We start from the raw sequence: 15,923 nt of genomic DNA, 5'->3' as shown, positions 1-15,923 counted from the left end.
CAGTGGTGAGCTCCATACAACCTTCTGCCACATGGGTCATGTGCACTGGACTTCATCTGAATCTTTGGGTAACTGCCCATTGTCTAGGTCACTATAAATCACCTCTAGCACAGGGAGTTTACACAGGTACTGGATACCTCTTTCCAAGGTAGTCCACTTGCCTGGGTTAGATATAATATCTTCCTTAAAGGGATGTCTTGTCTTTATGCCAGATAGGAACCACCTCCAGAGGCTGAATGCTAATGCCACTTCTCCAGTCACTTCGTCAGTACCTCCTTCCGTAGAAAGGGATTCCAACTGCTTGGCTTCCTTACCTTCTAATTCCAGGCTATTGGCCTCTTTATCCCAGAGGGTGACAATGTGATTGCATGGACAGTGGCTGAAATCTTCTTGCATATCTTGCAGATCACTCAGGGAGAGAGATCAGATGGTTACCATCTCCTCTTCTTCCTCCTCCCCCTCTCATGATGGTCCTGCTGTTTCATTGTCTCTTACTAAACAAGCTGACTATCACTTCCAAGATTCCTTCTTTTGTATAGGAGCAACTGATACCAGCACAGGTTGGTTCTCTGGCCCATCTACAGTGCCTAACACCGACTAGTCACAGTACCTGTCACTGGGGTTTGAGTAACTGCAGTGCCTGTCACACTGTCATCAGATCTGGAGACTGTCTTCGCTTTGAAGGTACTGAATGGCGTTAAACAGGGCTAAGTAGTCATGAGCCAGAACCCAGCACATTGCAATGATTTGTGTCTCCCTGGAACTGCCAGGGTGACAGCATACTCCTTCCAAATGTTCTACTAGTTTTTCAGGATTCTGCATTTGTTCAGGGGTGAAGTTCCAAAACACCAAAAGTGCCCAATGTCCTAGGCATTTGCCTGTGCTGTTCCACACACCCTGCCACTTAGAACTGTCCAGCCTTGGCGTGGATCTCTAGATGATGTTCTTAAATCGCTTGCTAGCCTGAGACAAAACCGAAACAATATTTCCAAGACACATCAATGGAAGTATTTTAACTACCTAAAGATGTTGAAGGTACTGACAAAATATTGTAATGAAGGGAGAGATATCACAAAAGAAGATAGTAAAGGTGCCATTCTGTATTTCCTTCATAAAAAACTTCTCAATAGGAGCAGTATAATTACTAATTGTCTCCACGAGATGGTGCCCGAAGTACAGTTATGGCTTCAGTACAAAGCTCAAATACCAGATTAAGCTCAAGGTCAGTGGTCTCGTAACAAATTTCCCCCAGCAAAATGCCACTAATCATGGCAGAGCACAGCAAACTGCAAAAGCCAACACCAATCTTTAACATATAGCACAAAAACAAGAGCATAGTGCACATCAAATAAACTGATTTGAAGAACAGATTAATCAATATTGTGACCCACAACTGCTAACAGATTCAACCCCTTAATAAGCTCTAGCTAATCTATTGTTATCTCAAACCATTCTCACCCCATATTGGGTGGCAAAAAGAATTGTCATGGCTTAACCTCAGCTGGCAACTAGGACCACGCAGCCCCTCACTCAATCCCCCTGCCTAAATGGTATATGGGGAGATAATCAGAAAGGAAAGGGTTGATATAAGAACAGATTGGACTAGATGATCTTTTGAGGTCCCTTCCAATCCAGAACATACTGTGATACTGTGATACCAAAGGAAGAGAAAAAAATAATAATAACAATAAAAATAATAATAGACTATACAAAACAAGTGATGCACAGTGCAGTTGTTCACCACTCGCAACACTGATAGCCTGTTTATTCCCAAGCAGTGGTATCTGCGCCCCTGGGGAACTCCGTTTTATATTCTGAGCATGACATCATATGATAAGGAATACTCCTTTGGCCAGCTTGTGTCAACTGTCCTGGCTTTGCTCCTGCTCAGCTTCTTGTGTACCAGGCAGAGCATGGAAAGCCAAAAAGTCCTTGACTACCAGCAACAGCTAAAACATCAGCATATTACCAACATTATTCTCATACTAAATCCGAAACAAAGCTACTAGCAATTAAATTAACTCTATCCCAGCTGAAACTAGGACAGAGGTAGACTCCCAGCTCCCACTAAGAGTAACCTCTTGAAAGTCCTTTACAAAAAAATCTCATCATGAATTATTTTACAGTCTTTTCTGCTAAAGACTTCCTCTAGGTCAGTTTGCCCTTTTGCACATCTGTGGTAGAGATTATGGTAGGCAGAATTAAACTGGCACAGATGGTGTCAACATGTTCATTCTCATCATTAATGACACCAACTGAAAGGATTCTGCTCCTTTTAGTTTCCTTTTGAGCGGTTCTTGTGGTCATCTGCTTAGAGGTGAAGTAGTTGAGTAGTTGAGTTGAGAGGTGAAGTAGTTCATGGTGTTAAGCCAGGATGTTCTAGAGAGGACCCTCCAAACAGCCCCCATTAACACCTCAGAGGTGTCCCAGCCCTGACTTCCTCTGGGACAGGACAGTTGCAGTGTCCTGATGGGTTCCTCCCTGTTAGCCCTCCTTCAGTCTGAAAGGACAATGACAGAGATGTGCAGTCAGCGCTTGCTCCCGGTTATCATTAGTGGCCTGTTCAGCAGACTGACTCAGTGCAAAGCTGAAGATAACCTGGAAATTTGTGTGGCACCTCAGATGTGAAGTTCTCCAGCTGACTTTGCATTATGAAACCGAGGGAATCTGTAAGAGGAGGATGGGATCCTTGTGAATAGGATCTGTGTTTTTCTTTTGTAACAGCTGGAGCGTTTCTTACTCTTCATTTTACTTTTTTACAGTTATGAACAGGAACATTAGGAGTTAGCTGAACAGACAAAAACAATAAGGTTATTTCAAAGCTGACTTGAAAGCACTTTAGATCACATGAGGTCACTTCACCTGCAGGGAGAAAGAGGATTCAGTTATGTAATTTCTAGCCAAATTGCAAGGAAGTCGTGTTTCTGTCTCCCAGCTAATCTTGGAAAGGAGAACAAGTTGACACCCTATTCAACAAAACCTGGTTGCAGAAAGTTTATACCATCTCAGAGTGTTCTGTGCTGTAGGCCTGGGCAAAATCCATTTAAGTAATGAAAAATTTCCAATTTATTTTAAGTGGATTTTGGATCAAGCATTTTATAAAATGTGCTTAGCTGCAGGTGGGCATTAGATGGACATCAAAATTTTGATTCAGCTCTGCAGTTCTACATACGTCCTGTTAGTTTGCAAAGCACCAAAAACTCTTGCATTCTGCCTGCAGTTCCTGTTCCCTGAGTATCCATGCTTTTTTCTACATCTTCCAGCTGTACTAAGTACTTAAAAAGCTAGCAACTCAGCACTGGCTTTGAGCCAGCCGTATTGCAGGCATGTGTTGTAAAAGCTTCTTCATTAATTCTAGTAATGCATTCCAGTCCTGATTTTCATCAGTCCTTATACAGCCTTTCAGAGCTGGGTGTCTCCTGAATAGCAGCTTCTGTTTCTGCTAAGCAGCACAGACATGTAGAGGCAATTCCAAGATTTTTTTCACTGTAATCAAACTTTAGGGTTGAAGGTGGTAGTATGAGATCAAATATTTCTATAATCCACAGCTCCCCATTTCACATCCAGTTTGGCTTTTCCCTTCTTGCAAGTAAGGCGACACATACAGTGTCTCCTATTCCTTTAATTAAAAAAAGAAAATAAGTTAAAGCACTTGATGCATGCTGACTTCGTTCTTCTGTAGTTTGTAAGCATGTATATCTGGTCACAGAAGACTCAATAAGAAAGAAATGATGGGCTTCAGCAGCATGTACATGAGTAAAAGCAATCTCTCTTCCCTAAAAGTCTGCAAATTCGAATTGTGCTAAAAAATCGCATTTCAGCCAGGCTGCTACGTTTGAGAGTGGGAAGACAGGGAAAATCACTATAGATTGAACTGACATTGAAATTTGTCATTTATTTCCTTACAAAAATGATAACAGTAAACAACAGAGAAATAAATAATTTCCTTCCACACTAGATGGTTCCAGCTTCTTCAAAATAAAGGGTTTCATCTTGGGAACATATGTAAAAATTTAAAAAATAAAGCACTGTTTCACAGAAGTGCCTGCATGGTGATTGTGTCCACTAATAGATGTACACAGAGATTCCCTATGGGAAGTACTTATATTCAAGTTCCTTTCCTACAGAAGCCACCATCCTGAAAGGTGATTCTTGTGCCCTTGATGTCAGTGGTTAGCTCATTTACAGGAAACAGAGTGGTCCCATCAGGAGTAAGGGGACCTAAGAACATCCATTAATACAATTGCTAAGGTTGCAAAGCTCTGTGTCAGACTGATTTTCCATCTGATTCAGAGCACAAACCCAGGTTTTCCACTTTAGGGCGGACCTAAGCACTCTGCTTGGAGGTGATTCTTTCACCTGATTGCTGATTTTAAAGATTAAAACATTGTGGAAGGAGTCCGGTAAAGGTTGCAGAGACATCACCTAGAAACATGCTGGTGGTAAAACACTAACGTGGCTTCCTCTGGTTGCTAGTGCCTCTTCTGAAATTCTGACTGGCCATGTTAGTTTTTTCCATCTTCTTTTTTGCAAAAGGAGGTGTAGTGAGTTGTCCCTTATCTTCTTTCCTACTCTATTCTCTAGCCTAGTGACCTGTGAACTCTTTAAAGTACAGAAGTTCAAAACCCAAAAGGAAAAGTACAGAATTGAACCACTGCTTCTTGTATCATGTATGGGTAGCCATTGATCTGTTGACTCTTTCCTGCAGTTTTGTGAATATGACTAGAGGTACAGCCAAATTTGTAGGCGGCTCTAAGGTGGTATAGACCACATTTTGGGAGGTGAACTTAAAACTGATTGTAAAAATTTCATCTAGCTCTTATCATGAATTGAAGAACTCTTATGTTAAATACAGCACGCTCAATGACAGATAAGTGATTAAACCTGTCCTCCAACAGCCTCAGTCTATTTTTAAGCTTATTCTCGTGACAGAAAAATAAATCTTTAAGGATTGCTCTCTGTGATAAATCTTTTTAGCTCCAGGCAGCCTCAATAAGCATTGTTTTAACACTATTGAAACGCATGTTTTTGCAATAGCATAAAACTTGCCACCTAACCGGTGAAGTCTAAGTATTATTGTGTGCTTGTTTGTGTAGTGCCACACGTACTCTCAGCTAATTCTGTTTCTATTGCCACTGGTGGCACAGGATCTGTTTGCTTTCCTTTTGGGAGCATAATTCTCTAAGCTTTGCAAAAAGATTATTTTATTTTCCTGATCATCTCTTAAGTAGCTACAGGTTTGTTTTTTTCTCTTTTCACATTACTTAGTGATGGACACTTGTCATACACCCCTCTCCACAGACATTAAGACAAATCACAGAGTGATAAAATTTAGCTCCAGCCTCTGTGGCATGTGTACTCATTGAAATGGTCAACTTATATTATTTCTATGGATTATTGTAGTGACTGGGAGTGGGTGAAAGAGCTCTGAAAGTGAAAGGGGTTTTCTTGCACTTTTCAATGTGTACATGAAGATTCATGCCCTTTGATTAAATAGATCTTTTATTTCCTTCTTGAAAGTAAAATCTATACCCAAGAATTGGTCTAGACTGTGGGAGAGAGAGAATAAGAAACAAGTTTGCAGCATGGGAAAACAGAAGGTTTAATGGTGCTGTAAACACACTGTATTAATGCTTTGGGGATTGTCTTGGGATCTGCTACTACTTTTTGTGCATTTGTCTCCAGAAACCATGACTTTTGAGAATATAGATCTTAAGGAAATGTTGCTACACTTGAGGTTTGAGTTCAGTAGAAGCCACATAGGTTTCCAAACTGTATCTGTAACTGTTATTCTCCCACATAATCTTTTATTTTGTGTTGTTTAGAAAGAAAACATTTTTAAATAATGAGAAATTTGCACTTCAAGACATTGCAACAACTCATAATTCTTTTGAATTATTAAAGAAATTCTTTTGAAGGAAGCCATTTCTTTTTATTCAGAATATAATATTTGGTCTCAAAATGTTCACCTAGTAAATAATGAGATATATTTGATTTTAATTTTAAAATAATTATATTATTTTCAAAGAACTGTTTTGATAAATATGTTTATTACTTATGTATCAATACTTATGTATCACTGAGATAACATTACATGTTTTTCACCTAGCCAGTATGAAGTTAGAACAACAGTGATTGAACCAACAGAAGATAATATAATGGTTGGGCCTTGTTGCATTTCTGCTCTCTCCTTTATATACTGGTTTACTCAGATGTAGAGCCACCATTATGTTCCTGTACACTTTGCTACTTAAACTGTCAGTTGATCCTTTACTGGATTAAGATACTTTGCCTCTAAAACTATGTCTTAATTATTATGCAGTCCCTCCTCATGGGAACTATGATTCCTGTGAGTGCTTGCCAGCATGGGACAGCATGTATATCTGTATGAGCATGCTTGACTTTAGCTCTTGCTTTGCTTTTTCTCAGATCGAGCCTGGTTAATAGAGCCAAGGAAGGTCCAGAAGCTTCAGGAAAAGATTTACTTTGCACTTCAACATGTGATCCAGAAGAACCACCTCGATGATGAGACTTTGACAAAGGTAATTTTTTAAAACTAAGAGCCCATCACTACTTGACGTGACTCTTTTTTTGTAGTTGTTTTGCCATGTATTGCTGCATTAATATGAGTTAAAAGCAGCATGCTGTGTACCTGCAATGTGCAGGAGAAGTAAGGGTTGTTTTACTCTTGTCCCTGGTTCCCCTTACTCCATTTTTTATTCAATCCACTAATCTCTTTAATTAGCAGAGTGACACTGCCTTTAAGTAGCAAGAATGAGACTGCCTTAAAAAATAACCCCTGGGAGCAGTTCCTTGTTAAATGTGTTCTTGGCACTTGGCTAAAATTTCCAGGACAATTGTTTTTAGCCTTTTACAGTAAGAATGATGTCTGGTCCTTTGGATGAGTTGTTTTGATGGAGTTCAGAGTATTGCACTCAGTTATCCAAGATGTTAACATGGTTAATTTTGAAAACTAATTTACACTAAATGTGCTTCCTCCCTCTTCCTTTTTCATTTTAATGTCTCGCAGTTAATAGCCAAGATACCAACCATAACTGCACTTTGCAACTTGCACGGAGAGAAACTACAGGTATTTAAGCAATCTCATCCGGATATAGTGAACACACTGTTTCCTCCATTATACAAGGAGCTTTTCAATCCAGACTCAACCACTGGCTGCAAGTGAAGGGGATAATAGAATTTTCACGTAGTCATGGAATGCGTCACTATTAAGACAAAATGAAATGTTTTCATGAAGAACTTATTGAAAATGTCACTACTGCAACACTAGGAATGTCCTGCACTTAATAGAATTATTTTTCACCGCTACAGTTTGAAGAATGTAAATATGCAACTCTGAGTGGGGATGTCTTTTTTCTCTTTTCTTTGTTTACTTTTTCGTTTTAAACTGACAATGAATATACAAATATAGGACACTGGGTGTTACTTTCTTTTCTTTTTTTTTTTTTTATTTTATTGGGGGTTATTTTGGGAGACAACTGTTCCTAGAATTTTATTGTAGATATACATGAGAATAGAGCAGTACTTTGCAGTATTACTCTTGCTGTTTATTGTTCAAATATAATTTAAGAAAATTCCACTTATTAGACTTGCCTATTTCTATGTTTTTAGATAGTTTAATGCATGTGGAAATTTGTAGCTGTCTTGGAAATTATGGTGCATGTATGGAATACACATATATATGTATATATGCTATATACTTTATATACATATATATATGTAGGTATTATATGCATACATGCTGTAGCTTAAAAATCCCATGCCTACTTTTAAAGGATGCTCAGCCCGGCTGTCATGCATTTCTTACTCTCCAAGTAACATGTTAGATTTACTTTGCCATTCAGAGTTAAATTATCAGCTGCCGATGTGTAATGACAGAATCACTTCTGAGGTATGTGTAATGTAGTGCATGTGTGCAGTCTGTAAATGAAACATCAGGAATGTATCAATGGTGCAAAAGCCTTGTCTGGATGATTTTAGCAGAGAGAACACAAGTTTTTAGAATTTTCTACATGTTATAGGGATAGGTCGCATAAAAAAGTGAGCATTATAGGGCCTAATGGCAGTAAAGTATCTGAAACACAGAGTAAAAATGTAGACTATCCCACACGTATGCTTTTCTGATTCCACACATGATTTTATTTTATATATACTATTTTGGAAAGCAGTTGCAAGGCTTGGTTTGGTTTTTGCCAAACTCAGTGAAAAGATGTATATTGAACTCAGCAAAAACCACAGGAAGCCTAAAAGGTAGCTCTGAAGAGTAACGGCAGAGGGAGGAAGGGAGGAGGAAAGTCAAAGCAAGCAATGTCCATGGTTACAAAGGCGAATGTAACTATCACTGTTTGTGACGTAGCCATCATCTAAATGAGACTGATGGTTTCCAAATCACACATACATATATGTATGTTACATACACATGCATATATGTATGTATATATCGGTATGTATATAACTATGTATATATACTTACATAGAGTTGATTTTAGATGCACTTCAGGAGGGGAGCAAAGGATCAGAACTTGCTTTTTTTCTGTCTCTGCATTGACTTTATGTGCATTTGCTTGCAAAACCAAAGGCAAACACAGAGGTGAGCGGAAGACTGCCATGGACTTAATCTTGTGGATTAATTAAGTTTAATTAGCAGTCATGATTAATGTATTTGAATCCTGCTAGAGATAGAAAATAAAGACTTCATAGCTATGGCAGAGGAATTCAGTTTCTGCTATAGCTCTGTCCTTACCACCAGTTTTACCCTTGTGAGCATTTCAGAGGACTGTCCTCCGGAAACACCAGTGGAGGGAGCAGAGCATAAATAAGAGGAAACAGGCAGCAGAGAAGAAACAAACACAGGATCACAAGCAAATAAATTTCTTTATTTCCAGTCACACAGAAGTCAGTGCAATCAGAGGCAAGGTGAGGAGGAGCATGCTGGCAGGAGGCTGCACGGCAGAGCAGTGTCAGAGAGGGGACACAGCTGGGCCCCAGGGTGGGTGCAGAAACTTGTTTTGTTGCTGTAATAACTTAATGCCTCCCACTTTTCCAGCATACTGGCACAGATCTGATCTCAATCTTCTGTTCCCTTTTCTGCATGACCAAATAATTTACAGAGTAAAGTACTTTGTGGAGTTTTCCATTGCCCTCACCAGCTAGTTTGCAAGTTTACATACGTTTCATGACAGAATCCCATCTGCACATTATCAATGTTTGTCTACTCTGTTTTAGCAATGCCAAACCATATGCAAGAGCAGTTAAAAACTCTCAGCTAATAAATGTTTCTTTTTACATCCATTACAGCTTCAAAAAGAAAAAAAGAACAAATGTGCACAACAAAGTTAGATGTATTGAGAATTTTGTTGTGAACATGACACACTCTTCAAAATTACCTAGTCCTATATAACAGCAATTTCTAGAATACCTTTTTTGCTCCAAATTCCGAGCACATTTCTGATCTCTAGTGATTACATTAAAATGTGTTCAATTAACGTCATAAAGGTTGATTCTTCTTCATACCACTTAAACAAAAAAAATGGCATTCCCCTTTAAGGTGATTTATCTGTTTGCAACCCCTTTTGCATGGCAAATCCATGAAAAGGACTCCAAACTCCAACTCTTTCTAATAACAAAATACTTAATTAACTATATTTATGTACTGCTTGTGTGAATTTATTTGGGAAAAAAAGTCAATCTGAACCCTAGAAGTGCTCAGTTTTAACTGCAGGGGATTCATATTTTCCTTGTCTTTTCCAGCACAAGAACACACATGTATATATTTGTTTGAAATTCTTTATAAACTTGTTTTCAGTATATCAGAATTAACATGTTTAGCCAACCCACAGAAATATAGAATATGTGATAAATATTACTATTCTTAGGGGTTTGTTATGTTTATAAATAGTCCTTCACAGTTACAGATTACATATTGAAAATATTTTGTTCTTTTCAAATAAGTTAATCAGTCCTTGAGATTTTTTACTTATGTCTTAGGCAAGATAACCAAATGGAGATCACCAGTGAAAAAGACATTATTTAATCATTACCAGCAAGGCTTTTAATCCTTAAAGCACTGTTCTTAAATCACTGCAACCTCATGACCTTTTCAGTCAGTAAAGATTACTGCCACTTCTTAAAGACGCAGAAATGGAGGAAAAGAAGTTAAATGACTTGCCGGAGACCACAAAGGTCGCAGATTTTAGCCCTGGTGTAAAAATGGATTCTTGTCTTTTGGTCCTAAAAATATAAAGATGCTGGTATACAAAATCTTCATTTCCATTGATAGGCAATAGCCTCTACAAACAATTACAAATACTGCCAAGCAAATATTTGTCTTCAAGTAATGTTAATTATCAACAGTTTGCTCTATTTTTGTTAGTAATTTACAGAATTTGAGCAAATAACCTTGTTGTTTATTTGGAAAATAAAAATTCATTCTTATACATTATTTATTTGTGGTAACTAAGGCTGATAAATTTTATTTAATTTTCTGTGATTTGGGATTGGCCATGTAGGTAAAGCAGTACCTCTTTTGCCCTTCGCTGACTGAGTTTAAAACAACAAATAATAATTACATGCTATAGGGTGGATTTTTGATGTAGGTTTTAATACATAGTCATTTATACTTAAAATTTCAAATTCTTGATATTTGATTAAATGTGTTCAAGTTATCCATAGACTTTAAATAATAAAATAGCATGAATTCTAGTAAATAACTGCATAATACTCTCACAAAATGCATTTCAGATGATATTAGTGCTGCTCTTTATTTCTTCTTGGCTTTCATTAGTTCACAGTAGTATTTGAAGCCCTTCAGTTAAATCTCTAAAACAAGGATTTGTCACATCTGCTCTCTCTAGTAATTAGTTATGTTTGTTGATTTTTTTAGTGACAAGCTTTTTAAATAAGACACTTTTTTTTTAATGATTTATTTACCCGGGATTTTTAACAGAAGGATATTTAAAGCATGTATTGAATCATCTAGCATTGCTCATCTAGCATTGCTTTCGCAATAATTCAAACACGTTGATCTAAATCATCCTTGCAATCAAGGAAGCAGATGTAGGCTTTTCATTATACTACCACAGAAACTTAATTTTGCTGTAAATGTCACTCTTGCCAGCTCTTTGTATAAAGAATTAATTCCAAGAGTCATATTTCCTTCTAATGGAAATACTGCTTTAGTGATTGCTAGGAAAAAAAACCAAAACCAAAAAACAACACCACACACAAAAAAAACCCCAGGGTAATAGAATGCCTTCAGTTGACCCAACTCTTTTCCAAAAGCAAGGTATATTTTTTGATTGGTTTGTGTTAGGCAGCATTTAGGAATTGATTCTGCAAGTTGGAAGGCTCCCTTAGCTCCAACTAGCACCACTGAACATGGAGGCAGCTCAGCACCACATAGAAAGTGCTCAGCCCCTCGTAAAGTCCAAGACCCATGGTGTTAAGCTTTCAGCTTTGTGGAGCACAAATCAGTTGTTATCTCATACTTGCTTTTACTTCACGGTTCCCATTGTCCATTTCAGCTCTGTTTCACAGGGATCAGTTTGTTCCTCCTGTTGCACCTTGGGCTCCAATGCTGTCTCGATGCCTCTGCCAGGTTATGGTGCTCCAGGTGGAGCAGCAGCCAGACTTGCCCATGAAGATGAGCTTTACTATGTGATTTTCTTTGTTTGTTTTCATGGTGGCAGGTTGCATAGGTGTACGTTCCTCTTTGGGATAGTTTGCAGGGGTTTCTGACATGACTACTTCTACACAAAGAGGGTTCAAAGCTGCTCTTGTGCTCTGGCCTCTCAGCCTCCCACCACTAGTCCATGAGAGCTGCTCAAAGACTGCAGCAGTCTCACAAAGCACTCAGGCAGCACCATCAGAGATGTGCAGCTGATGGCTCCCTTCCCTGTCCCTCCAAAGAGGTGCTACAAAGCACATTTGAAAGATGTTCAGGCTCCCCTGTCCTCCTTCCTCCTGGCTCTGTATTATGTGCTGTTTCCAGAAGAACCAAGGTCCAGGCTGGAAGTTGGTTCCTGTTTTCAGAGTCATTGTCTATTGGACATCCCAGGAATACAGCACTGGGCAATAAGGTCAATCTGAAACATGGAAGAGATATTTTATCCAAGTGTGTTATGTCTAACCATATATGAAATTGAAACCTGAGACAGAACAGCTCGCTTTTCCCTGGCAATAACAAAATAGTGTATTTATACCTACCAACCTGTCCCAGCTCTTTCTGCCTCCACTCTAGAAGCTAACTCCTATCTCTGACATCCATTAGGAACAGTGTGTTGGAGATCCAGACCTCTTATTCCCTTTTTAAGTTTCATGCTTTGTAAATGACAATCACTGCTTGACGCAGATGTTGCACTGTATGCCACTCAGGGATGTTTCATTACTAAAAATAGCTATATAAATATAACAGTGATATTAAGGAAGAGAATGTTAGAGGCTTTGAAGGGCATGGGGTTGAGCTGCCCAAATGAACGTGACCCAGACAAGGCTTTCAAGCCAGTGATTAGGAGTGACATTGGTATAAACTGAATTCACTGTCAGCATTTCCTCGGCTTGATGCAGGACTCACTTGACCCGTTGTTTCAGTCAGTGGAGCTCCACTGACCCATCAGTCTGAGATGTTAAAGTCCTTTTGGAAACAAAACACAGGCAAGCTTTGTACAAGTTACTGAATTTAGACAACTGACTAAAGAAAGTGCAGTTTAAAGGTGCTGAGTTTAGGTACCATTAGTCTGAGTGCATATTCAGAATTGCTGTGGGCATGTAAGAAGAAAGGTTAAGACGTGGAACAAATGATGGTATGTCAGCAATGACAGCAACAGTTACGCCGAGCTACCACATGGAGAAATGACTATAAAGAACAAGTAGTGTAACATGGCTAACAGCTACCCTTTCCTCTCAGGGATGCTACCCCTAGTCCTCTGTAGCAATGTATCTCCATGGTATGACCAGTCCTTTTCTCACCTCAGGCAAACATGACATCATTTTATACTGTGCTAGTGAAAAATACTCCTGTTTCCTAGAATTTCAAAATGCGCTTCTGCTTATTCCTAGCTTTACACCATGCTTTTTATAGACCTGTCATTACAAGGACACACACACAAAGAAAAATTGCTGTGGGTTATATTGCCTGTGGGCCCTAATTCCAGGTCTCCAGCCAAGAGGTTTACCTCAGCTCTGAGTATGATCATTGCTCCTGTTCCCACAGTGAGGATGTATGCGTTTTTGCTCACTCTGTCTTCTGAATTCTCTACACCTAGGAGGTGGGTGGACAACTTGAAGAGGTGAAAATGAGAGGCAAACATCCTTACACACCAAGGTTTTCATAATCATATTCCTTGCCAACTGTCCTGCTGGAATTTGAATTTCAGTCTTTCAGGTTGCTGGGAGCCGTGTCCAAGTGAGTGAAGTTCTTGTTAGCATGATACCTGCCCATTAAAAAGGGCAGTCTTCTGGCCAGAGGACCTTGCCTCTCTTTCATTTGCTTTTACTCCTAATGAATGAGGCCTGGAGTGGTAAATGATTCATCTTTCTCAAAGCCGATCCTCACCTGCAGCGTGCAATGGAGGCTCCACCCAGGAGGTGGGAAGCAGGCTCCTTCCTCCTCTTCCTCCCAGCCTCCATCCAGCTGCATTGTCCCTGCACGTGTTGTCCCTGGAAGTAAGGCCATGTGACAGTGAGCCCAACACACCAGTAATTCACCATCCCAGAAGTGGCTGGCAGAAGATCACTTAACTATAAAAGCCACTTGTGTATGCAGTCTGTAGATGAATGCCATTGTGAAAAAAAAAAAAACAAGAGATCTTAAATTTCTACAGTGGTAGCTCATAGTCGGTAACTCTCCTAAAAAACACAGCCTGAACGTCTAGTGACATGGTAGATGTGTCAGTGTCCGCCAGACAATTTTTGCATTTCGTTTGTGCTGAAAGGATAAGGCAATGCACAAAATGCTCTGGGAGAGATATCCTGGGTGTTACTGCAAGCTGCATGGATAGTACTGCTCACAGTGAGTTCAGTAAAGCATTGTACTACATTTACACAATTTCATCATCCTCACAGTTCCAGAACATCACATAGGGAGAGTGAAAGAAAACATCATTGGATATAGCAGCAATAAATAAACTATAAGTGTTTCTTTGTAACTGCACTTGCAGAAAATGTTTGCTTTGCACGTGGTCTTCTGTACAATAACAAAGAAAAAGCTTCATCTAATGTAGATATCAAAGTGTTTTTGCATATTTGTTGGATTAGTTGGATGGAGCTACTCATTTGTGATCAAAGATACTGCTGTTGAGAAAAATGTATGTGCTTCAAGAAAAGGCTGAGGCCCTTGTTTATGGCTGTATATTGGCAGCAGTAAAGTATATTAAATATAAAACTCCATCTAGACAGAATTTTTTAAATGTCTGCTAGTTTTCGATATTATGATCGTGTTGGTCCCTTATTTGGGCAACAAGAATACAACTGCATTGAAAAACAAGCAGGGCCAGATGGTCAGCCACAAAGAACAGGAAATAACAGGCTTTATCTTGAAGACTGTTCCAGATAAAACCAGCTTATTTAAAAAAAAAAAAAAAAAAAAAAGAAAAAAAAGAAAAATAAAAAGCACTTATACTTGTCTTGCTTAGACACACAGCTTAATAAGTCAGAGTAACTACATTAGGCTGTTGACTTTGGGGATTCAGATTCAGATGCACTACATTTGTGTTTTTTTTAATGTGTCACTTCAGTGTCGGAATCAGGCAAAAGAAGGTGTTTTGTTGTTAGTAAGAAAGGCTAATAATTGTTTAACCCTACAGAGTGTGGACCACACATTCATGTGCAGTAGATGGGGATTTATTCATGCACTTACACTCAAAAAGCCACTGAGTAGCATAGCAAGCAAAGTAGCCGTGACAGTCTCTGCCTCTTGCACGACTGCAGTGTGACCTCTGGTAGGCTACAGGGAGCGGCTCCGGGATGGAACTTGTGGCCACAGATAAAGCACAACCGAACCCTAAGCTGTTATCAACACTCAGCTAAATCAAATGCATGGGGTATTTAGATTTACGCTAATTGCTGTGCGATAATTCCCATGTTAAATTAATTACTCTGGTTGTAATGAGTGGGCGATATAAATAAAATAGGAATCAGAATAGCAACAAAATCCCTTATTTTACAGCTGCACTCTCTGCCTCATCTAATTAACACTAAAGAAAGTTACTTAAAAACTAAACAAACAAAACAAGAAGAAAGAAACCTGAGTATGTATTGTAGAAATGTAGAAGACAAATAAAATATTTTTTCAAATGTAATTACTTTTAATATATGCTTGTGGAAGGTCTGATACTATGTATGCTGTCTCTGTAATTTTTGCTGTAAATAACTTGGGACAGTGAATACACTGATTTTTTCTATGTCTCTGTTTAAGCATAAGACTTTGTAACAATTTTTTTTAAAGAGGAAAAACATCAAAGAGCAAATTATGTACTTGCTTCTTGTAAGTGTAATGTACTCTTCAGTTTTTATGGAAACTGATTGTAATAGATAAAGCCTTTTGACCAGCCGTTGGTGTTTAGTGTATACTTCTGTTTGTAATGGGAAAAAAAAAACCAGATGGGACTGTCAATGAAACATGATCCCAGTGAGTCTGTACAGTGAGCATTGTATTAATACCTGCAGACTGCATTTGACTAATATAATTTGAAGAAAGGTTGCTTAAGCAAATAATGTTTCCTTACAGCATATGGCTTTTATGAATCCTTCTGGCATGAACTAGAATAGAAACATTTCGTTCTTTCCAATGAGCAAAATATTTTTGTATGTCTTTAATTTCTATTCAAAGTTGAGGTCAGGTCACTCATTAGCTGTAATCTGAAGCCATAACTGACCTTCACCAAATACATGTTTTAAAGATCGTA

General features: G+C 38.6%; 1 protein-coding gene across 1 annotated transcript in view; it reads left to right on the top strand.

Annotated features, from left to right (window-relative positions):
- Window positions 1-7,186, top strand: part of RORB (RAR related orphan receptor B) — a gene marked incomplete at both ends in the record, with an annotated part of 136,052 nt that extends 128,866 nt beyond the window's left edge. Inside the window, 2 exons of the mRNA XM_080362506.1 lie at window positions 6,430-6,542; window positions 7,031-7,186. Of these exons, the coding sequence (XP_080218632.1) occupies window positions 6,430-6,542; window positions 7,031-7,186 (269 nt within the window). The remainder of the gene's footprint in view (window positions 1-6,429; window positions 6,543-7,030) is intronic.
- Window positions 7,187-15,923: the final 8,737 nt, after the last annotated feature.

Source organism: Nesoenas mayeri (genome assembly GCF_963082525.1).
Source record: "Nesoenas mayeri genome assembly, chromosome: Z".
Classification (NCBI taxonomy): domain Eukaryota; kingdom Metazoa; phylum Chordata; class Aves; order Columbiformes; family Columbidae; genus Nesoenas; species Nesoenas mayeri.
The sequence above is the reverse complement of the archived record's forward strand: the minus strand, read 5'-3'. Positions and strand labels throughout refer to the sequence as shown.